This window comes from Cebidichthys violaceus, unplaced genomic scaffold (assembly GCF_023349555.1).
Source record: "Cebidichthys violaceus isolate CVI_PGR_0920_01 unplaced genomic scaffold, fCebVio1.0.p SCAF_74, whole genome shotgun sequence".
Classification (NCBI taxonomy): domain Eukaryota; kingdom Metazoa; phylum Chordata; class Actinopteri; order Perciformes; family Stichaeidae; genus Cebidichthys; species Cebidichthys violaceus.
The window spans coordinates 491,350-515,628 of NW_027176958.1; the positions used below are offsets into that span (position 1 = coordinate 491,350).

General features: G+C 43.2%; 1 protein-coding gene across 1 annotated transcript; it reads left to right on the forward strand.

Moving 5' to 3' along the window:
* On the forward strand, positions 1-24,254 carry cpxm2 (carboxypeptidase X (M14 family), member 2). The gene is made up of 14 exons (XM_068736963.1): positions 1-478; positions 2,790-2,891; positions 6,790-6,899; positions 9,172-9,311; positions 13,205-13,289; positions 14,185-14,335; positions 15,619-15,707; positions 17,945-18,068; positions 18,600-18,796; positions 19,317-19,496; positions 20,262-20,559; positions 20,888-21,027; positions 21,514-21,613; positions 23,492-24,254. The coding sequence occupies exons 1-14, from the start codon at positions 196-198 to the stop codon at positions 23,746-23,748; spliced, it is 2,256 nt and encodes a 751-aa protein (XP_068593064.1). The 5' UTR covers positions 1-195; the 3' UTR covers positions 23,749-24,254.
* Positions 24,255-24,279: the final 25 nt, after the last annotated feature.

Below are 24,279 nucleotides of genomic sequence, written 5' to 3' on the forward strand. Positions count from 1 at the left end.
TCTGGCTCCGCTGCTTTCGTCAGTGACTTGGAGCGCTCGGAGAACTTTGTGAACTCTCCGCGTCGGAGTGGGGAAGGGAGAGGATAGAGAGCAGTTGATGGGACGCAGAACCGCCGCGGCAGCAGGCTCCTCTGGAGACGGCATCGGGACTCACAGCTGGAGATAGTCTCCCCCCCCACCCCTTCCCCCGGGGTCATGACGAGACAGCGCCTCGGCCTCCTAACCCCCCTGGCTCTGCTGGGACTCCTCGTGGGGCTCGCGGACCTCAGCCGCGGCTCTGCCGGCGAGGACGAGGACTACTACATGCAGGAGCTGCTGACAAGACGGCAGCACAACCAGGTGCAAGTGCCGGAGAAGCCTGTGGCCTCGACACCTGACAGGCATGAGCAGCCCAGCCAAAGCCCCGCCAAGAAAGCGCCCAAGGGAAAGGCAGGCAGCGGCAGGCAGACGGATAAAACCACCGCTGATGCAAAATCAGGTAAAACAACTGACCTCTTTCTAGATGGACAACTTGAGTAATTTTGGCTTTTCTTAGTAGTAGTAAAACTTTTTTTCCTTCATAAAATTAATAGAGCCGTGGGCACCCAGTCAGCAATAGTGCTTTATTAAAGTAATTATCCTGACCATAGAGTTCTGTTAGAAAACTAAAGTTCTGATGAAACTTTGGAACTAACCTTGTGGGTCAGTGTTGACACTAGATGACAGTGTGAGGCTAACCCTTTGAGCTTTTTTTCAGGCAAGTTTTAACCCTTTTCTTTCAATGAAATAAACATGTATAAAAATAGTAAGGATATGCTTTGGAACTGAAAAGTAAAATACAAATTACATTAAAAAAATAGCACCTGTTTCTGCGGGGGGGGGGTTTTTTTTGCATCAGCTGATGCTTTTTTAAACTTGCCAGTTGACTTTAAAGCTTGAAAGAATCTGGGTTGATATTCATTTAAAAGTTATGTTTTCTCAACCAACACGCTCCAGACTTCAGAGGAGCAGCTTAATTCAATTCACATGGCGATGGCTGTGCAGAGGGGAAAAAAAAACAATAACAGTGGTCTCCTCAGGTAGTCCCCCCCCCCCCCCAATACACACAGATCAGAGCCACGTTTCTACACAACAGCAGGATTAACAGCCTCACCCACGGCTGCATAGGTGCCAGAACACATGCGATATCCACGGGTTTTTTTTTTTCTTCCAAAAGCAGTGCTGTTTTGCTTCTGCTCCAAGCGCTCTGGACGGGACTCTTGGCACATGCAGTAGCAGGTTTGTAGGTATGTTTGAGATCCTGCCAGGTGATTGGAGGACAGTAACAGGCGTGAGGGCTTTTGGTTGGTTGGTGGCGGATAATATGGAGCAGCTGTGTCGACGGTGACCTCATGTTTCAGGCATCTGGCTCCACGTGTCTCAGCAGGGATACCTGCTGCAGGTGGGACTAGAGCAGCAATATGAAATCAGTGAAATACAGAGAAATCACTGTTTTCCTTTGACGAGAGCTGTCTGTTTTATTTGTCTTCTATCTGATCATACAGCATCATAAGAGAAACTGTGATGATGTGATCAAGAAGTGAAAAGTATAACTGAGTATTGAAACACTACTTAAAGCTGCACTAATGAATGCCTTCATTTCAACTGCCTGCTAACATTAACATGACGGCTTTAAAAGGTGATAAATAGTCGATGCTGTGTTTAGAGCTCCTCCTGCTGCCCTGAAGCGCCACATAAATGAAAAATAAGATAAACAAATAAATACATCAATTAATACAAAATAAATAAATACAAAATAATAAATACATTCTCATATATATACATACATAAATAAATATAATTTGCTATTAATAATAAAACATTAATTTACAGTAGCTTTTTGGAGCTGCTGGTTCTTGAACTTTCAATTTTGGATACATTTTGCTATATATCTATATATAAAATGGTGGGTTCAATGGTCCAAGGTACAGTCCGACAAACCAAATCTCTAAATTGGAGATTTTATTATATTGCTCCAATAATTCTTTCCTGTTATTTATAGTTAAAAACGTTACTACTGGACATTTTCATTCATTCCCAAAAGTCTTATAAGACAAAATCTCAATTTCGTATTTTGTTTTTGTTTTGGTCACGAATGACTTAAAACTCTAAATATGAATATTCTTTTTTAATTTAAAGACATTTTAAAGACATTTACCATTAACCTGAAATCGCCCTGAATATTGCCCGTACCTCACCGACATCTGATCGATCGTATCTCTAAGCCTTTCATATCTGCTGCGCTGAACCACCGCGCAGCCCGGAGCTGAGAATTTAACCTATATCCCCGGAATGAGACGAGGCTAAAGACTTTCAGATGTGAGAAGGATCTCTATCATGTGGGGCCTATCCTGAGCTGACACTCCGTGACTCCCTAGCCTCCAAACCTGCCTCTTTGCACGGGCTGCTTCCATGACTGATTTGGACCTTGAGGAAGTTAAGTTATACAAATCACTGCAAAAGATCTTTCATGAGCGTCGGCTTAGCCAACGTCCGTGGGAGACGGGCTGTAATTGAATGTAAGGAGCACAAGGGTTAAATGTTTTCAAATTCTCTTGGTTCAGACCCCAATCCTGAATCTATCCATATGTGTGGGACTGGATCTAGCCAACGTTTTTTCTTCTTCTTCTTCTATGTCAACACTCTCTTTCTCTCTGTCAACAACAATAAATCAGCAGTTTTTGTAGGTGACTGAACCTCTCCAAGCCCCTTTTAAAAATGGAAAAAAAACTTGTATTTCTGCATTAAAGCCATTTCCTTCCTTCCCTCAGTGAAAACAGCCAACAAAAAGGCAGACAAGAACAAGAAGAGCGCTCAGAAAACCCCGAACAGCATCTCAGAAGGGGACGGTCGACACAACTCGATGAAAGAGGGTGAGTGAACGACCTCTGACACGCTCGCTTGTTGTGGGAAATTCACGATCTCATAAAACAAATCCGTCTTCCCTCCGACGTGCTTGGATCATATCCCCGCGTTCACAGGAGCCGTTGAGGATGGGAGAAAAGAAACAAACTCTCTCAGAGATGACAAATATTTTTGGGAAAAGGGGAAGAGTGTTTCAGAGAGCATATTTTCCCCGAGAGAGAAAAAAGTCTGGCAATATAACACGCTGCTCTCAGAAGTGGAGTCAAGCCGCAGAGTCTGCCTATGAAGCATTGTGTTTGGTTTCCATGGATGGCGATATATTTGCTAAACTGGAGCCAGGATGCCCCTTGTAGCCTCCCTGTCATGTCAGATGACGGATTAAACTCGCTCGACTGAGAGCGTGATTTAGGGCAAGGCACATGTGCTTTGACCTCAGACTTTCCACAGCCCTGAATGTTGTGATATTGCCCCTATTACACTTATTTACACAGCGTCAGACATTTCCTAGCTTAATGAGAAGCCGTATTTAATAATTCTCGGAGGTTAAAGAGAGTGGCCAACTGTGAATTTATGTGTTTATTGTTGAAGCTAAGGAACCTACCGAAGGCAGACAGAAAGGCTGCCGTTGATAATTTGCCACTTGGGAATGGGAGCAGAATGTTGGATATTCTTGCAGGTTGGAAAATGGGAATCTCCGGGCGGACGCGCCTGGCTCAAAGAATGGCAAACAGTCAAGATCCGGAAGGCTCGGCCTCCCAAAATCATGTTTTCACGGCTGAAACTGACTCGACACCGATCTGTTTTCCTAATCTGTTTCAGCATCTCCAGCTGATTTATGTAAAATGTAAAAAATCATGCACTTTCTATATATATATATATATCAAGAGCTGCAAGAAATTGTTTAGTTTAATTATTCGGCCATTGTTGGAGGCGTAGAAGAACCTCCGTGAACAATAGGGAACTAATAAAACAGGGCTCTCAGACCAGCGAGGACTTCCAGAGTTTGATTCAACAGATGGTCCAACGGTTCATTCGTTATCCCCAGTCTGACAGTAGTGTGTTGAAACAAGATGTTTCCACTCAGAGATTACGGTTTGTCACATCTTGACAGTCAAGCTGCAGAGGTCTGTGCTGCTAAATCACAAAAACTGATATGGGTTCATGTTCAATGAGTAACGTCTGTCACAATGAGTTAGTAAAGGATTTATATGTAACTTTTGAAAGAACGCAATCTTCTTACAAATGAAAAGCTGAGCTCATGATCAATGGAATGCACTGCTGCTCAGTCATGTAAGGAGTTTTGCTTGCAGAGCCTCACTTGGTCTTGTCCGGACCATTAGCTTATGTTGCGGCTAATGCTAGCGAATGTTTTTAAACTCTTAAGTGAGTTTGCTGGCTTTTATGATTCTGTTACACAATTTTTAAAATGTCACGGCTTAAACATTTCAATAGTTTTATCACAAAAATGAAAACGGAACCACAAGACGTTGTCAAAACCTACTTGCGGTCGTTCAAATAAAAGCTGCTCACTGTGTGCATACGGTAAAAAAAAAAAGAAAAGAAGTTGTTCAGGCTTCCGTGTTTTTGGTGTAACGTGGAAATTCAATGTGCCGTTCAGCAAACGTTCCCTGGGCTCACTTTAACCTTTATATTTTGGGCTGCTTGGAGGGCCAGGACGTCCCTAATACGTTGGCTCCTTTCAGAAGGCCTGTGGTATTAGAGCGCGTTTGATTCCAGGTGGATTTCAAATATAGGAATGCGGGGTCACACAAGATCAACACATGTTTTATTGCTCTGTAGAATTACTGTGAACGCTACGCTAACTAGTCTAACTCCTTGAACTGCTGAAAAAACGTTGATGCGTCGGTTTTACAGCAGGAATCACTTTTCTCTCAAGTTATGTTTGCTTTATGCAGCAAACATAAATTATCTCATGTGTGGATTTTGGATGCTGCTCTAAATCCCGGTTCATGCGATTGCCGATTCTTCAGTTGTCTCAGACATACCAGGCTGCTGAAACAGCTATGCAATGCAAAGCCAGCTTCCTTTATGGATCAAAGACCATATATATATATATATATATATTCTTAACTTCAGAATATGTCCAAAATCACATGCTTACATCTTGTAAGAGCCCAGCCCCACAGAATTTTTTTTTTGTCTTCCTTGTTACCCTTCTGGGAGTCCATTTGCGAAGGCAGTCCTGGCCGTATGACAGCAACATGTGCAGCATATGCCGCATGTGAAAAACAGACCGGCGCCCAATCGGAAATTCTTCCTCTGAAATTCTACCGCTGTGATCCCGGGTCGACGTCTGCAAACAGAAACACACGGTTCTGACCCAAAGAGCCGCTGGGCATTGGGGATTTCGCACGTCGACCTTTGTCTGTCCATTTGGCCGCTCGCTGCTCGATATTCATTGTGGTGTAAAAAATGAGCCAATCTCACACAAAGAGCTCTATTTTGCGTGAACACCGACTCGGTTCCTGCAATCACTTAAACACAGGCGTTCGTTCAAATGAACTGCAAACTCCCTCCAGCAGCAAATGAAAGACTGTATTTTTCTCAAATGAAATAAAGGCCTGCATGCCTGCCAAGCCGTTGCTGTGGCATCAGTGGGTGTTACTGGATAATTGCCATACTCAAGGAGTTGATTACAAGATGATTAGTCATATATATATCGCTGCAAATTGCCATCGTCTGCGCTGCCAGTAAAGACAGGAACCGTGGGACTCAATGCATCTTGGATCACGATCCTTTGGTTTGGACTGTGAGGAAACCTGCACAGTAAAGTCTAGTGCCGTCTTAAGTCTTGGACAATAACCCCCGATGAGGTCACAGTGATGTCATCGGGGTTATTTCCGTTTGGGCTCGGAGACATCAGAAAACAACGGGCGTGGATTTTATCAGGCAGGAAGGGTGAAAAAAAAAAAGAAGGCATTATTAGGTTGCTTTATGGGAAATTTGGATCCATTTTCTTTGAGCTTGACCCACGCTACAAACTTAAAGTCAGGATATATCCGCCTCCGCTACTTTCATTTCTTTTCTTTTTTCTTTTTTTTTATATCTGTCTGTCGGAAGAGCAATTTAAAATAGCTGGAGTGCTCCGAGGGGAACTATGTTGTGCAAAAGGTCTTGAAGGATCACAACTTCTTATGATTTTTCACCCGTCTGTCAGCTTATCCAATTTCTGCTAATAGGACTGGCACAAAAAAACTAAAAACCCTATGCAGTTGGCAGGTAATATAATAATATACCTTTTAGTTATCCAAAATCTTTCTGAAATTGCCAACACCTTTGAACATGCTCGACAGGTTTGCAGCTAAATCTGCTGCAATTTCCCATTTTCGCTCCCATTCGTGACATCGCTTGAGTCATTTTGACAATTTAATCACGTATTCAAGGTGCAGTTAGAAATGCTGTGAAAGGAGCGCAGTGCAAAATGACCAAGAAAGGAAATGTGCCTACTGTACAGTCATTAATCACCCATGAAGATTGACACGTGTGAAGCTGTTAAACTCACATGTTCTCCCACAGGTGATCATGTTAAAGCTACTAAAGAGACTTACTTTATAGCTCGATAACGTAGCTCCATTGTTGTGTTTGGCAGAATGAAGAAGCGCTATCATAACAGTCGCGTTCTGCTCTAATTTTGGCCTTTCACATTATCAAACTTAAACTGTGTATTGCTCACAATGCGTGTTGCGTTGACCACATTATGTTTTCTGTAAAGAGCACAAACCAAAGTTCAGCCACTGTCTTCTTTCAACATTTCAGTTCAAAAGTCTAAACTGCTCATTACTGTTGAGCCAAGGGGCGAGGAAAGCAATGATGATCCTGGAGCAAACGCAACTCGTGATACATAACATTACCATCGCAAGCCAATTTGTCATTCTCGTTACCCAGAATGCCCTCCAATGGGACTGGAGACATTGAAGATTGATGACTTCCAGCTTCATGCTTCAACCACCAAGCGCTACGGCCTCGGGGCACACAGAGGTCGTCTTAACATTCAGGTAAGACAGGAATGTAAAGTGGTGGTGGTTTGGGAAAGCCTAGCGGAAGGGTTGCTCGCATTGCACCCTGAGCAATCCCAGCATTTCTTAGAAGCCAACATGGAAGCGTCATTTATTTTTCCCCCTAGCAGCAATACAAAGGAAATATGATCCGGAGATAGCATCTTTTAATTTCAGGATCAGTTCAGGTTCAGACTCAAGCTCCATGGACAGATGTTGGCTGCTGACTGGGCTTTTGCTGGGTAAAATATGGATTTTTAATACTCCAAAAGCTAATCAACTGAGAAAGTAATATGCCATCAAAAACCAGGGGCACATCCCCAAACCCAACAGAGAGGATTGGCATTTGAGAGAAGAGGTATTTCCTGTTAGTGCAAGATGTTCTTTGAGGGTATCAGCATGTGTGCAGCGTGCCTCATCCTCTGCAGGCTGCGCTGCAAACAATTAATGAAACACACACACACACACACACACACACACACACACACACACACACACACACACACACAAACACACACACACACATGCTCTTAATCCACACAGCACAACACAAGACAAGGCATTCAGGAAATCCACAAAACAAAAGGATTTGTTGTTTGATGTGTGTGTGTGCATGTGTGTGTGTGTGTGTGTGTGTGTGTGTGTGTGTGTGTGTGTGTGTGTGTGTGTGTGTGTGTGCGTGTGCGCCTACACGTATGTGAGGGCCAGGAATCATAGCGGGGCAGAGATAGTGTCCAGAACAATTATCTGCAAATCAGGAGGAACAACAGAGAAAGCAGATGTTGCCTGTTGAATCGGGCCTGTGGCCAGTGAGCTTTGCTTTATTTCCAACAATTCTGTGATGAATTTAAAGTTTTCAAGGAGATTCATACACACATTTAAAACAATCGAACAATCAAAAATACGTCTAAAATTGTAATAATTGTAAAAGAAATATTTAAAAAGTTTTAAAAAAGCATCCATATCCTGCAGCGAGACAGAATTACTAAGATATTTTACATTACATTACAGTCATCTAGCAGACGCTTTTATCCAAAGCGACTTACAATTCAGTACCTATCTACACACCATAGACACAGCTACGGGAGACATTTTTTTGGGGTTAAGTGTCTTGCTCAAGGACACATTGACATGAGACTAGCAGAGCAGGAGCCGGGGATCGAACCACCGACCCTTAGATTGAAAGGCAGTCCTGCTCTCCACTTAGCCGCGGTCACCCCTTGTTGACAGATTTGGTGACCGATTTTCAGAAGTAATGACATGTCCTGGGTCTGCACCTGGATCTGGATTGGCACCAGAAGTAATCACTTGTTTCCATTTCTCCATATTTCATTTTAATCCGTTAACATATATATATTTTTTTTATATATATTCTGCTATCTGACAGACACAAACGGGACATAAAACAGATGATTTGTGAGATTTGGCAAACAAATTCATCTGCAAATCTCACAAATCACTGAGCAATAAAATCTGGACATGTTTATTTGCTTTAGGAATTTGGTTTCAAAGCAGCTGAACCCTTACTTCTTCAGGCTGGAACATACTTCTCATAGCTGCACTGACATTAAACTATGGCTATCGCGTAGTTTTCTTTTGCATTTTATTTTTGTTATGGACATACAGTAACTGGTTAAATGATTTCGCCCCCAATTCTAAACATTAACTTACATAATACACCTTAAACTCCTCTTTGAGGTGAGCATACGTCAGTTTTGATTTATTATGTTAAAGTCACACACATCTGTGTTCAGATCTTTGAATGATCTACTTCAAACAGAGGCAGTGATAGCGCTGTACGCGCTCAGCATGTACAGTGCAGTATGTGCCACGATGTTAACTTGTGGATGGAAAAGATGATCGATGTGACCCGTCAGCACCCACACAGCCTGTGAGTGACTGTTCACACAACACACAGTGTCAACTGGTGCATTGCAGGCTCCATGGAGAGAGCAGCATTACGTTCCATCCATCAACACTCATGACTAAACTTCATTGACTTTGTTCACTCCATTTAGGTATCATCTTGCCTTGCCTGCAGCCTGGAACTCTTTTATATTCATTTCCAATCGATACATTGGAAGTCACATTTATCTACCGATTCTTACCCGGACAGCATATTTCAGATTCAGAGGAGCAAATCTAAACATCTCAGCTCAGCTCAGCTCAGTCAACGCAGTTACCTAGAATAAATGTGTAACAAAAAAAACAAACAAGCAAAGCGGAGTTGACCCAACATGTGACACGTGCGTTTGTGTTTCACACACTGCAGGCTGGCCTTTATGAAGATGACCTCTATGACGGGGCCTGGTGCGCTGGGAGAGATGACCCGCTGCAGTGGTTCGAGGTGGACGCCAGGAGGCTGACAAAGTTCACGGGGGTCATCACACAAGGCAGGAGCTCCCTCTGGTCGTGAGTAGGAACCAAGCGGACGTGCATGGAGCGATGCAGATGGAGGAGGAGGAGGATTTTTCTCGTCCGAGCTAATAATAGTCGTGAGGGACGGCTATTATGCCAGTTCTCTAAATCCTGGTGATATCTGGTTGAATGTTGTTTAAAACCCATTCATAGAAAGGAAGACTCTCACATAGCTTTTAATATAGATCCTTATTCGTCCATATAAGAGAAGGATCAAAGAAAAGAAGAAGAAATATATATTATATGCATGAATAACCTGCATTGCAGACCTTTCCAAGCACAGGTTGACATCATGAAGTTCATACAGAAACAGCTAGCAGCTCCGCGAGGCCTGAGATCAACGCTAACGTCAGCGTGCTAAAATGGTCCCAACGACGACGCTAACACGCCAACGTTTAAAAGTAGCACGTTAGCATGCTAACAATTGGTGTTTACCAAAAACACAAAAGTACAGTTGAGACCAATGGGACGTGAACTTCCGTACCAAGTTTACCCGGAAATCCATCCAGTAGACATTTCTCTCCAAACCGCAAATCACTCTAGAGGGTCGCGTTGGAGGAAACATCAGGGGATCAACAAAGTCATAGGGGGTTCTTCATCTGTGGATAATGTCTGTACAGAATGTCAGGTCAATCCATCCAATAGTTGTTGAGATAATGTTGGTCTAAACCAAAGTGATTCCATGCGGCTAGCACGGCTAATATAACTGAAATTACAGATGGTACAAGTTTCAAAATACCCATGGGAAATGAAGAAAAGTAGACAGACAGCAACAATTGTTCCAGAACTCTAAATGACTCTTGGATTTTCCTGTAAACCCAACTTGGAACATTTGACTTCGCAAATATGAACAAAAACAAGCTTCACAATTTTGTCCACATGGCGCTGAACCTTCACTGGCGTTTGCCCTTTTCTGATGAAGTCTTTTTCTGATCCCCTCACTGTGGGATTAAGGATTTATGAGTTTGATTGATTTGAGTACAGCCTCAGTCTTTCATCTCTGCTAAAAAAGGTCACTACATTATAAAAATAACACGGGAGGAAAAAAAAGATGTTACTGCACTGTGAGCTTGATCATCACCCTCCGATTGACCGGAGGGGAAGAAAAAAAAGAAAAAAAAGAGAGCGATACAACAAGTAGGGATTATATTTTAAACTATACATTTTAATTATATTTACAGTGAGTGTTTACAGACATGGGATGAGTCTGCTGCGCGCTGCCCACGGTGTCTGTGAAGCTCATTACGATATGAATTATAGTACCAGCCGGTCGCCATGGCAATTTATACAAAGCGATGGGTATAATCTCACCTCCCGCTGCCTCAACTCATCACAACATTAATCTGCCTGGTCTCATTTTGAGTATGCAAACATTCCAAAAAAAAATATTCTAAAATTACAACCCGACTACGCGTCCCCATGGCTTCAATTACTGCACCAGAGTGTGTGTTATTTTAGTACTGTTTATAAGGCAAAGTGAAAATACGGAACACCTTGTTAATACTAACACTAACCACTCATTTCACTGGTGGTATAAAAAAGGTGCTCTATCCTCTGGGTAAAGTTAGCACAGTAGTGTTTCGATGCTGTATTGAAATTAGGTCCATTTTTACCCTGTGATTTTTAGTGTGCGACACTTATGGGTACAGCGCATATTTGATTTTGTGAGCTCTTGAGAAATCCACCCTGAGATTATAGAGGATTGTGTGTGTGTGTGTGTGTGTGTGTGTGTGTGTGTGTGTGTGTGTGTTTCTTGTTATGGAGAAAGGTACCTGGAGTCAATAGTAAATCCCCTCAAATTATTCAGGCCACACTTTTCAACAAGAATGGATTCTCCATTATGCTACTCTAAGCTCACACTGTATTGGGGAACAATACAGAAAACGCGTCCCTCACTGTAAAGGCTTGTGGCCTAAATTGTATTTTGTTTATGGCTTTGGGGTAGCATTTTTTAAATAGGTATGCCTTCCCAGAAAGCGGCACCGTTCTTGGCAATACCTTTTAATGAAAGGAATTGGCAACAATAAAGTGATAAACTGAAGTATTTGCATTTAACCAGGGTGCTATATTTAACGAGAATAACCAACAACTGCTTCCGTGCACATGTTTCCCTCCCGTCTACTTGCTGTACCCTGACTTTGCTCTGTAATAATATTTGACAACTTTTGGCCTTTGTGCTTCTTAATTGGAAAGGGTGAGCACAGACTTTTGGAAACTGCTGTGTAGTTAGAGAGCATGGGGAGACGCTTTATCAGGCTGTGTTTGTAATTTTCCTTCAAGGCCATATAGCACACCAGCTTCAGACAGCATTTCCCCCGCAATTAGCTCTGTAGGGCATGTAACTGTCGGCGGTGCCAGCTCGGGGGGCTTCTGTCTATGTAACAGTGCTTTAATTAGAAGAAGTGGGAATTCTTACCAAGCTGGACCAGCTCAGCGCTGATGTCTTCATCCAGAAGCACGGGAGTCACTGTCAACCTACATACTGCGCACACTGGGTAGAGCTCTGTCTGTCTCAGACAAGGTTCAAGAGTGGACCAGTAGAGTTTCGTACTGTGCCGAAATTGATGGAAGCCAATGGATGCCTGGAAAGTTACACTGAAAAAAATGATACTTTGGACTAAGCTAAAAAAAAATACTCTAATTTGTTACAGGTACATTTATTAGCTTTTCTCAAATGATATTTATGATTTGGTTGAAACCTGAAATTTTGATTAAATACAAATCAAAATATTACTTTTGAAAAAGTAAAAAAAAATACATTCACACAAAGCAAAAGTATTATTTGTTATAAAGACCATAGACTATTTGTTTTACTTTGATACAACTTAATTTTTTATTTTGGGAAAACCTAATATTTTGTATTACATAAAAGCAATTTTTTTACTTTAAACTAAAGTAATTAAAATACTCTTAATTTGTTACACGTCAATTTATTTTAGTTTTTCTCAAATCATATTTATGATTTGGTTAAAACCTGAAATTTTGATTAAATACAAATCAAAACTATTTCCCCTATAGCACTAACATGGTTTGCAGAATGGTCAGCTGTTATGTGAAGTATGCATTATTTGTAGCAAATTGGCTAAAACATGCAAAGTAATGTATGGTCTTCGTATATATATCTACATTTTTCTTTATGCACTTCAACCTCATCATCACTACAAATTTGATAACTGAACTTAAAGGTGTAAGTTGGTACTAAAAGAATAGTCCGGCCAAAATATACAGCATGCAACTTCAGCTTGTCTACAATAAAAATAAAGCTTTAGAGGTGCTGGTAGGTTTTTTATTATTATTATTATTATTTGGACAAAGCCAGGCTAGCCGTTTCCCCTTGCTTCCAGTGTTTGTGCTAAGCTAAGCTAACAGGCAGCGGGTGTAGTTTCATCTGTCGTGCACAGACTTGAGAGTGGTATCGATCTTCTCATCAAACTCTTGGCAACAAGAGCAAGTAAGTGCATTTCATTTGACATTTTTAAACGTAAGGATACATTAATGCTAGTTTGGATTCACAGCGGCATCGGTCACATAAATACTACAGGACTGGTTCTAGACTCCTGATGTGTTCAAGTGAAACAAAATGCAGATTCAGCCCGATCATCTGGCCAAAGTGTTCTGGAATTCAGAACCAAAACTCGACCCAGTTGAAATAAAGACCATCTGCATGACAAACTTTCCCTTTTGCTCACATTCCAAAACTTTAAGCGATAAAAGCCTCAAGGGACAATTCCGTTGACCTCCTTTCCAATTGCACTATTTTTAAACAGACTTTCACCCTTAAGAGAATTGAGCGTGTCTGGACATGTGCTGAGCGACTCCCTCACGGTCCCCTCATTTGCATTGAATTCAGCCTGATGGGATGTTTCTTCCCTTCCTCACTCCAACAGGAGCGATTGGGTGACCTCGTACAAGGTGATGGTGAGCAACGACAGTCACACCTGGATAACGTTGAAGAACGGCTCAGAGGACTCGGTGAGTCACAAGCGTGACATTTAAAACTACTGCTCCAGCATTATTACTCGTTCTCCCCGTAGAAACTAGCTTCATAACAAGTCTCGTTTCGTGTGGAACATGATAGAACAAATTATTCTCGCCTGAGAGCAAAAGAGGAAGATTTAGATCTCTGCTTATTTCCCAGCGTAATGAGCTTGAAGGCAGTAGTAAATACTGATGATCCTCAAGCAGATGGGAACTTCATCCTGGCTCATCGTCAGCGTTACGTCTAGGCTCTTCATGTAATTGAATAGATGGAAACCAAATACAGGCATTTACTGTAAAAAAAAAAAGAAAAAAAAAAAAAAAAGTAAAGCAGCAATTCAGCCAGTAAAATAACAGTATTAATAATCCAATCATCAATGAACATGCAAATCAGATTCTATTTTTGAGGAAAATCATATCCACGCCGCTCCCTGCTGTGGTTCAAGTCCCAGCTAATGAAATTTTGGCGTAACTGTACACCCCCCTCGGCTGGTGATGTCACAGATGTGGGAGATGAGGCCCCTGCAGTAATTTAGTCGACAAGCTCCGCGCTCACCCACCTTTTTAAGTCAAATGCCAGCCGCGCTGTTTGTCTTGCAAAATGCCAAAAGGTGCAGAGAAGAACTATAACGCAGGGTGATGAAATTACCACAGAAAATCCCAGCGGTATCAAGGTTTAATCATGTTCTACAGGTGCATGAATGTGTGCGTTTGTAGTTTTTTTTAGGTTGTCTTTTAACGTCGGGTACAATAAAAGACATCGAAGGTTACGTTTGGCTTATTTCAAGCTGTTGATCAAAAGTTCATGAAATATAGCTTACAAAAAAAATAAAAAATAAATAATCCTGTTCTTTATTCACCATCTGGAGAAATGTGTTTGCCTCAGTAGATCTTCATCGGCAACAGGGAAAAGGAAATCCCGGTCCGGAACATCTTCCCAGAGCCGGTGGTCGGCCGATACATCCGAGTGAACCCTCGATCTTGGTTTCGCAGCGGCAGCATCTGTATGAGAGTGGAGATCCTTGGCTGTCCTATGCCAGGTGACGGGTTTGTATGGACAAAGCAGACACGTGTATAACTCCTGCAGTGGTTATGGTTTGGTTAGGTCTTGGCACAAACACCAATAGGTTAACATCTGTTCACATCTGGCTTTTGTCAGTACTAGTTCAAAGAAAGTCAGGAGGACAATGGGAGTCATTCATAGAGTTGTGGATTTAGTAATTTACTAGGAAAGATTACATTCAGCATTCACACGCTTTAAAGTTAATATACAATATATAACCAACAGGGATTTGGACGATTATTAGAATTTATTAACATACAAAATATAAAATGAAATATGCTCTCGTCAAAGCTACCAGATTCCAGTCAGACGACAGTAGTTTCACCTCGCTGATCATTGCTAAACACACTTTATTCAAGCTTGACAGAAACAACGTATATCTGTTCCAACAATCACCAACTGTGGTTTGAGAGACTGCATAAGCAACTGATGTCACGGCAACATTTTCACTGTTTACTAACCCCGTTTTCCAGCTCGATCGTGAAGCTGAGTGCGACCAGAAAAATCTCAAAAAGGCATACTCGTCTACTGGCAACGGGGGACATAATCTATTGCGTATTTTTGGTTTGTTTGACTGTGTTTAACAACCTGCACATGGGCGCTGATTTTGCTGGAAAACAGGCATAATGAACACTTGGTTACAGTTAGGGAAAGACTGCAGTCATGGTTTAAAAAAAGACCATGTTGACTGCCAGTAGGAAATGGGAAGCAAACCACCTGTGTTAAAGTCCAATGTTTTGTTTTAAAAAGTACATTTATTTAATTGATTTAGTCTCCTTTAGTTACTTGGTGAAAGGGCCAGTTCACCCAAAACACAAACCTGGCCCATTTACCTCTACTGGCATCTCGCCATGACGCTAGTTTTGGTTTTATGTGCGGACATTTTGAGAGGATTTTCACGGGAAACATTTTCTACTGAAGCAATTGTTCCCAAACAACGAGGTCTACTGAGGTTATTCGCGGTAAACTGGGACGCTGTTTCGGGAAAGACAGGTTGCCGTTGAGATATTAACGTGCAACTGTCGAGTGCCAAGATCATTACAAATTAAAAGAATTTAACTTCCTTTGTGTTGATGTGGCGGCAGGTAATCTTAAAACCCTGACACAGTATGCTAAACCTTTCTGTAATTTGGCCGGACTGAACCTAAAACTGGAGGAAAGACAGCAGGTGCTCAACACCATCGATCATTCCTTTCCTTTGCAAATAAAAAAATAAATAACTCATCCACCTCCTTTATGCGTTTTCACGACTCCCCACAGATCCCAATAATTATTACCACAGACGCAATGAAGTCATCACGACAGACGACTTGGACTTCAGACACCACAGCTACAAAGAAATGAGGCAGGTGAGTCACAGTGAACAACAGAATATATTCCGGCCCGCTTATTCAAAGACACCAGAGCGTGGAGCAATAAAACGTCTCGTGTCACCGCGAGCCAACACCTGACAACCGGTGTCCTTTGCGAGAACAAAGTGTGCGACTGTGAGCGCTGCTCAGCCGCATGGAAATGCATTAAGCGTCTCCTGGCTTGCGTCATTACTCATTCACATAGTTGTCATGAACAGTAGCCCGTCCGTACTGAGAAGGGGGACAGCTGTATTTGTCACTTCTCACGCTACGGCCGAGTGGTTGCGAAGGTACAAGTGCCGTGAATCACGATCGTCTGTAATGCAGCGGCTCCCCTGCGCTAAACAGTCGACTACAAGTGTCCTAAACTGCTGTTATGACCCACAATTAGACTTACTCCAATTAATGCTCTGAACGTATGCTTCGCTGTAAAGCTTCTTTGTTCTGGTGTGTCATATATCTTTCCTTCTTTGAGGCTAGTGTGTGTCACACAGGGTGTCCAGCCGCAGTAGACCCTCACAATGAAAAAGGACTATTTTTAAAACTCCTAAAGCCTTTTTTTTTCGCTCCTGACATTTCTTTTCTCCACGCAGGTGCCTGGTACCATATCTCCCCCCCCCCCCCCCCCCCCCCCCCTGATCCACAGCAGTTTAAATGGCTGTGTGCCAGAACCTCAAAGTGGAAATAGCCCCATAGTGGCGTCTCATATAAAGTACATGCCCCATGAGAGAAGCGAACAGACATCTCTTATATTGCTTAGAGGACTGTCCTTTTCTTAGATCACGACTGAATGCTGCTGTCGTAGCTTTGGGAATACCGGTATTGTCAGAGCGTGGATAGTTTAAGACTTTATAAAATAGGTGGAAAGAAAGAACATTTTCCATTTTTTTTTTTTCCCCAAAAGAGAAAGATGGTTGTATTACCTTGTAATTACCACGGCACAATAAACTTTAATCTTTAATGGCAACAATAGTTTAAAAAGGTGCTAAATTTGAATTCTGAGCATATCTATTGCCTCTCAATGGCTCTCAACATAACGACGGCTGCGAGCCAGTGGCTCACAACTAAAGAGTCTTTCACAACTGAACGCGACAACGGCACCGCTGCGCTCCGAAACCCATTATTACCCAATGGCCTGAGCAGCGGCACTACGACTCTTCGACCGCCTCTCGCTATTGAACTTTTTGGGTGCAGTGCGCCGCAATGTGTGCTCAACCCGAGCGCAGCACAATCTGAAAACGCCAAAGAGACGTAAGACGTCAGTAAACACATTTCCCAGTGCAAACCTCTGTCCTAAAAGTTACAAAATACACCAATCCAGAGTTATATTCCTTGGAATAACACCAATGCACGTGCATCAGACCCTGGGCTCATGTTACATATTCAGTTCTGTCAGCTTTCTGCTCGCTGTAAGTGGCTCTAATGATAGATATATTGGCTGTAATTCATCCCTTTTATCATCCCATAGTAAATCCATGGGCTGTGTGTAATGTAAGCCTAAAAATGCACTTACTTAGTGGTGATGAAGTGGAGGCAGTGTATGTATAAACGCCCCGAGACAGAATGCTCAATACATTGATCCTGGTAAATACGAATCAGGTAGACTCATCAAGGGACCTGCTGTGCTTTATTAAACCAGTAGCAAGAACATCGCTGCTGACTTGTACTGCTTTGTTTTATGAACAAAACCAGATGTTTGTTCAATGATTAGCTTGGTTGGAAAAGTCAAAATTCAACCACTTAATTAAAGCCCCGTCACTCCTTAGTGGTTAATGACTTCTGCAGCAGCTGGAGGAGCGAGTAAACACACGTTTCTGAACAGCTTGTTAGTCTTTTTTCCCGCTGAACTTCTTCTCTGTTTCTCCACTCATGCCCACATGGGTAAATGATTAGTTGATGCCATTTTAAATCAGCTCCTCCACAAGCCTGTCTTCCTAATTACCTCGACCGCTTTTCCTTCCTTCGCCAACGTTATTAATTAAGGTCCGTGACACTGCACTGGCGATATTATTTTTGAAATTTCCAATAACAAGCTCCCATTATTTGAAGTCGCAGTGAAATACTTGGCGGTATCAGCAGCAACATGTTCCTATAGCCCCTGAAAACACAATTTCAAATTGTAAGTGTCTCTAGAACATTAAATATTCCTTACTAAGTGTCCAAAAGTTGAATCAAAAAAACTTGATTTTGTGTTATTTATCAAGAGCTGATGCTTCATTATTCACCTTCCACAGCTTATGAAGGTGGTCAATGAAATGTGCCCCAACATCACCCGGATCTATAACATAGGAAAGAGCCACAGCGGCCTCAAGATGTATGCCATAGAGATTTCTGACAACCCAGGAGAACATGAAGTTGGTGAGTATATTTAAGGCGACAGACGTTTTAATGCATTTGATTTAATGTACAATTAGAAAGATGTACTCAGCGGTGTACAGTGCAAGTGTATCATTTTAAATTCATGACTGCAAAGGGTTTTGAGCAGGCGTGCGTCTCAGCTCCGTCTCACGGGCGAAACCGTCACTTGAAAGCTTTAGGGCTTCGAGTCTATTTTTCCGACAATGTGCGCGTAAACGCGAGGTCGACGCCCAATAGAAAAAAGGCACCGAATAAGTGTGTCGCTGGTCGCAGTTCTGTTAGCCAAAAACACTGTCCGAAACAACAAAAGGGGGCAAATTGTTTTGATAAAGGATGAGCGAGATTAGCCTCGGACGGACACAGAGGTGCACGCTCACTCACGAACACACACACACACACACACACACACACACATACACACACATTCTCCTGACAGTGATAATAATAATAATAACAACAACGTCACACTGAGTGTTTTCCTCTAACCCCCCCCCCCCCCCTCTTCTTTCTTCGGGTGAACCTGTTGACCAGGTGAACCAGAGTTTCGTTACACAGCGGGTTCCCATGGCAACGAGGTGCTGGGACGAGAGCTGCTCCTCCTGCTGATGCAGTTCATGTGTCTGGAGTATCGGTCCGGCAACCAGCGGATACGTCACCTGGTGGAGGAGACCAGAATCCATCTGTTGCCATCTGTCAACCCCGATGGGTACGAGAAAGCCTTTGAAGTGGTAGGTCTGCAAGGCGGCCATTAGTGACCTCGCATCACGCGCAGGCCTCTGGTGAAAACAGCACCGTATCCGTCGGCCAGTCTTCATAAGATTAGAGCACATTGGTTTGAATGATCCGGTGGAATATATAAAATGCCCTGATGAACAAAGCACGTATTATATAAGTGGACATGAGCTGCCTGTTTTTTCTGTAAAATACGAAAGAAAAATAAAAGCAAGCTAACAGTCTTCATTAAGCTATTTTTAGATTCACATTGATTCTTTCTAATGTAAAAGTCCTGCAGCAGTCGCTCAGAATAAACCCCACTCGGCTTCTCTTTACGCAGTTTAGCAGTTGGCATGCGATGGCATGTGAGAGGCAAAGTGTGACGATAACTCCACGCTTCCCAGCAAGCCTTCTGAACCATGTTTACAGGGTTCCGTGGATTATGCAGCAGTCGTTACCACGCACAGCTACAATTTCCTCTGACTTTCCCCCCTCACATTTTTGTTTTTGTTTTTCCGTGTTCTTTTATCCCAGGGTTCAGAGCTCAGCGGCTGGTCTCTGGGTCGATGGAGCAATGACGGGATAGACATTCACCACAATTTCCCCGATCTCAACTCCATACTGTGGGAAGGCGAGGCCAAGAAGTGGATCCCTCGCAAAATGTTCAACCACCATGTGCCCATCCCAGAGTGGTACTTGTGCAAAAACGCCTCAGTGAGTGCGATTGACCGTTGTGCGGTATTTTTGAAACACGTCTAATGTGTATATTTCAGCATCCCTACAGGGCAATGTTCAGATTATAAACAGAAATGCCATATTTTGTGCCCAAAATCTGCAGATTGACATTCAGTTTCCAGCGACTTCACCTACAAAAAGGGGACACGTTATGACTCGATGTTCCTGTCACACAAATCCCTTCAGTTTAACAAACTAATCCCACCGTAAAGACCAATCTGCGTCTTGAAAAGGATAAAACAGCCTCGTGGGCGTACCAGCGCTGTCTATTTCGGGAGATGCAGATGCATCAGCTACTTGTGACGAAGAGGCGGTGAGCTAAAATAGACCCGGCGATCTTTTAAAAGCTCATCCTCGCTAGAGATGTGATGTTATCGAGAGCCACGAGTGAGTGAGTCACGCGAAACCTCCAGAATAGCTGCTGCTGCAGCTGCTGCAGGGCTGGGATCCCCGTTGGTGCTCAGCAAGCTGTGAAAACTAACCCCGCTCGGTTCGCTGACCGGCGGAGAGGAGGGCTGGTTTAAGTCCAAACAGCAGCGGCATTTTTTTTTGTTTGCCTCTTCCAGAATGTATATTAGTGAAGTTCACGGCACGGGAGCGTGCGAACAGCTCCATCACTCCCCCTTGAGAGCACACTGCAATGAAATTGTTTTTTTTTCAGTGAGGGAGTTAATTTAGCAATCACAGCGCCGAGATGATTGCATGAATTACATTATCCTCCCCTCTCCTGTGTCCTCGCTGTAGGTTGCCGTGGAGACACGGGCTCTGATCGCATGGATGGAGAAGATGCCCTTTGTGCTGGGCGGCAACATCCAGGGAGGGGAGCTGGTGGTGACCTTCCCGTACGACAAAACTCGCTCCCAAGGGGTGGCCAGGGAGCAGACCCCGACTCCGGACGACCACGTCTTCCGCTGGCTGGCCTTCTCCTACGCGTCCACCCACCGCCTGATGACTACCGCCAACCAAAGGGTCTGCCACACAGTAGATTTTGCCAAGGAGGACGGCACCATCAACGGAGCGTCCTGGCACACTGCGGCTGGCAGTTAGTGTTCTATAGCTGCCCGGGTGTTTTCTCTCTGATGCTGACATTGTGTTACGCAGGATTTCTCTGCTCAGCTCTGATCCTTTGAGCTGTAGCTTTGTTTAGCACGTCTGCATATTGAGTACTGAACCCCCTTCTTGGCTGTTTCAAAGCTTCCAGGTTTTAGCTTGAAGCATCGTGTAAGAATTCCAAAAAAAAAAAAAAAAAAAAAGGCAGAGAAACAAAGAAAGGCTTAATTAACGCCACAACTTCTAACCAATAACTGGACACACAATGCTGACCGTATATATTGACGCCGGCCTACAGATGTGTTTCTCTTTCTTGGCAGGTATGAATGATTTCAGCTATTTGCACACCAACTGCTTTGAGTTTTCGATGTATGTGGGTTGTGACAAATTCCCTCATGAGAGCGAACTGCCTGAGGAGTGGGAGAACAATCGCGAGTCTCTTCTCGTCTTCATGGAGCAGGTACAGAGGCAAACAGCCAAATCACACAAGAGACACACAAGGAAAACCTGTTTGCATGCAAAACCCGAGCCGCGCGCACGAAAACACTCGTTATTTTAGGAATACGGTAGCCCTATCAGTTTGTTCCTGTTATTCTTCTCACTAAAGTATCGACTAAAAAGGGCCGTTTCAATACCGAACGGCCACATAGTCTACACATACTGAAGAGAATTTAAACCCTCTCTGAAATTTTGCAGTAAACCGAGGGTCGCAAAAGTCTTGTCCTCAAAAATAAGGCTGCATCCTCAGCCGTACTCCATGAGAATGCAGTAGCAAAGTTATTAAAGTATGCTCAACAGCTCTGTTAAACTGAAGATCATATTTTATACACCATGTCATGTAATATACATCGTCTTAAATTATGAAGTAGGCTTTGACAGAGGGGGGGGGGGTAAACTCGGAACAGGATTCACACGTGGCTGCGTGGGCCGTGCTTTTCATGTGCAGGTGCATCGTGGGATCAAAGGTGTGGTGAGGGACCTGCAAGGTCGCGGAATAGCCAACGCCGTCATCTCTGTGGAGGGCATCGGCCATGATATCCGCACAGGTACAACGTCGCATTTCAACCGAATCTCATGTGGGATTTGAAAGCTATTCGTGGTCGATTTGAGGAAGCGACCGGTGCAAAACAAATGTTGTCGTCGTCCGTTTTTTGCAGCGTGTGGATATTTTTGTTGGCCCCTCGTCGCTGAAATCGTATGCGAGTAAGCTCAGAATTTGCAATGAAAGCAGCAGAACAAGAAGCTTCCTCAGGCCGCACTGACTCGAACTGTCTCCTCGCATTATTCCTCAGGAATGAGTCACTTCTTACAGTAAGTTGGTATTCCGGCGTAAAACGGAACAAAACGGCTTAAAGAAGAAGCAGCTGGAGCCGGTCGGAGGCTGACTCCATTCGTAGTCACGGCCAGTGTCGTCGAGGCCTCCTGCTCACAGTTTGACTATCGATTGTCCCTCCTCCAGGCAATCCCTGCCGAGGCCTAAGAATGCAGCATTTAAAGCCAAGTAGTTTTGTACTTGAGCGTGAAATTGAATGTCGAAAAAAGGACATTAGCCACTATTATTCCTGGAACCCAAGTACAAGCCACTGTTTCCTCTCAAAAAACCTCTTAGTTGCAGTCAGGAATGATTTCAGGCTATTTATTTTTGAAAATTGTACCTTTTCAGCTGCTTTGAGTTTGCTTTTGAACCTTTCCCATCTGGATAAATCAACTGTATTCTGGATGCTACAGCACATTCATACCTGAAAGATGTTTCAGCAGACTGAGAATGCATTAGCTCATTAGCATTTTATATTGAAGCATTCCAGGAAACAATTAGATTCCCTTCTGCCATCCGAATGCGAGTAATGTGAGCGCAGACGTCCACGCGGAACTGTCTGGATCAGCAGGACATGCCATCATAATAAACTCGTCTCTGGTAGTTCACATGTGTCAGGTGGGTGTTTTGGATTACCGGATAGGAAGCGACACTGTCCTTTTTTTTTTGTGAGTTTGTCAAATGCTGAAAATACACCGCGAGCACACTCGGGTTACATAAAGCGGCAGCAGTAAGCAGAGAGAGAGAGAGACCGAGAAAATCCAACATGACAAAGCAGAGCTATTTTTAAAAAAAAATCTAGGCAGCGATATAGAACACCTCCCTTCACAAAAGTAGAACACAAAGAACTCTCCAACTTTTATTTTAGGCTTTTGATGAAGCCTTTGCTTTTTGCCACTGCTTAATAACAGGCTCTTTTAAATTCAGCTTTCTAGGACAAGATTTGCATATCGCTGCTGCTCCGCTAATAATCTAACTGTTGTGATTTAACTTAAAAAGGGGGACATATCATGAATAACTCACTCCTTCGGTGCTTGCGTCCATACATTTGGGTGTCTTTACTTCCTACCTAACCACTAAATGTGACATGAGACAACCCAGTCAGCCTGTTGTTGGCTGCCTGGATCAGAAAACACAAAACTCAGATCCTGCGTCACATACAGGCTCATTAGAATATATACGGCCATGGCTTAAGAACTACCTTTGAAAGCATGATATCTTTCTCAAAAACAACCTTTTATGACCCCATCTGCTACTCAGTGGGGGGGGGTAACAGTTAGTGGAGTGTTTGGCTAACAGCTAGCAGAATGGAAGGTGTGTGTTTGGCTCAGACTACAGGAGCTTTGTACCGATTTAATTCCCGATTCATCCCTATAGACGATCAGAGGATAATAGAAATTCATGCTATTAGTGCTATTTTTTTTAGCTTGAATAAAGTGTGTTTCAAGTAGTCCATTGGTGTCTAGACGGGGGGGGGGGGGGGGGGGGGGGGGCACAGTAGTGTTCGTTGCATACACACTTTGCAGAGATATGCACTCTCCACTACTCCCCCCCCCACTAACAAGTCACTACATACATAAATAAATAATTGTTTTCTGTGCGTTTTCAGCTTCTGACGGGGACTACTGGCGCTTGCTGAACCCGGGGGAGTACAGAGTCACGGCCAAGGCCGAAGGTTACAGCCTCGCGAGTAAGAAGTGCGAGGTGGGCTACGAGATGGGCGCCACCAGCTGCAACTTCGTCATTGGACGCACGAACCTGTCCCGAATCAAAGAAATAATGGAGAAATTCAACAAGCAGCCAATCAGGTTGCCAGTCAGGCCGCTCCAAGTTCGCAGGTCCAGAGAGAGGCGCCTGGGAACATAATGACTGTACGAGGAAGAATTAAAAACAAACATCTGCACCGAGGTCAACTCCAAGCCTGGGTTTGGACGTCCTTCAGAGTCCTCCAGAGTGCTGTCAGCGGAGTTAGAGTGGTTGAAAGTGTGGATTAATTTAAACGGGATGCTTTATTTGTCTTTCTGTTCTGTTTTAGTTTGTTGGTTTTGTTTTCCCCCTCAGGCATAAGCTCTCTCTGTTTGGACTGCTCTCATGACCCCTTATTTCAATTTATATTGTATATTATAGTATTATTAAGATATCTACCACCATTCCTTGTGACATCAACTATAAATACTGACAGAATCTAATCACATTAGAAGGCTGAAATACAAGTTACGGATAAGGAATCTGTTTTAGCATCTAACTTTAACCACTGTGAGGAATGGCTATGACTGTCATTTTGTACATACTTATTAACTTATGTAACACAGTTATGTAAACCATTACAAAGGATTTATTACCTTGCACTTGTACAATCTTTGGTCCTTTAAAAAACAAAAAAAAACGTTTTGACTT

Bases quoted from the DNA above. Each gene is read 5' to 3' on its own strand.
- cpxm2 (XM_068736963.1), top strand. From the start codon at position 196: ATGACGAGACAGCGCCTCGGCCTCCTAACCCCCCTGGCTCTGCTGGGA. The intron at 6,900-9,171 runs GTAAGACAGGAA...CACACACTGCAG, and splicing joins GAGGTCGTCTTAACATTCAG to GCTGGCCTTTATGAAGATGA. The intron at 20,560-20,887 runs GTTAGTGTTCTA...CTTTCTTGGCAG, and splicing joins CTGGCACACTGCGGCTGGCA to GTATGAATGATTTCAGCTAT.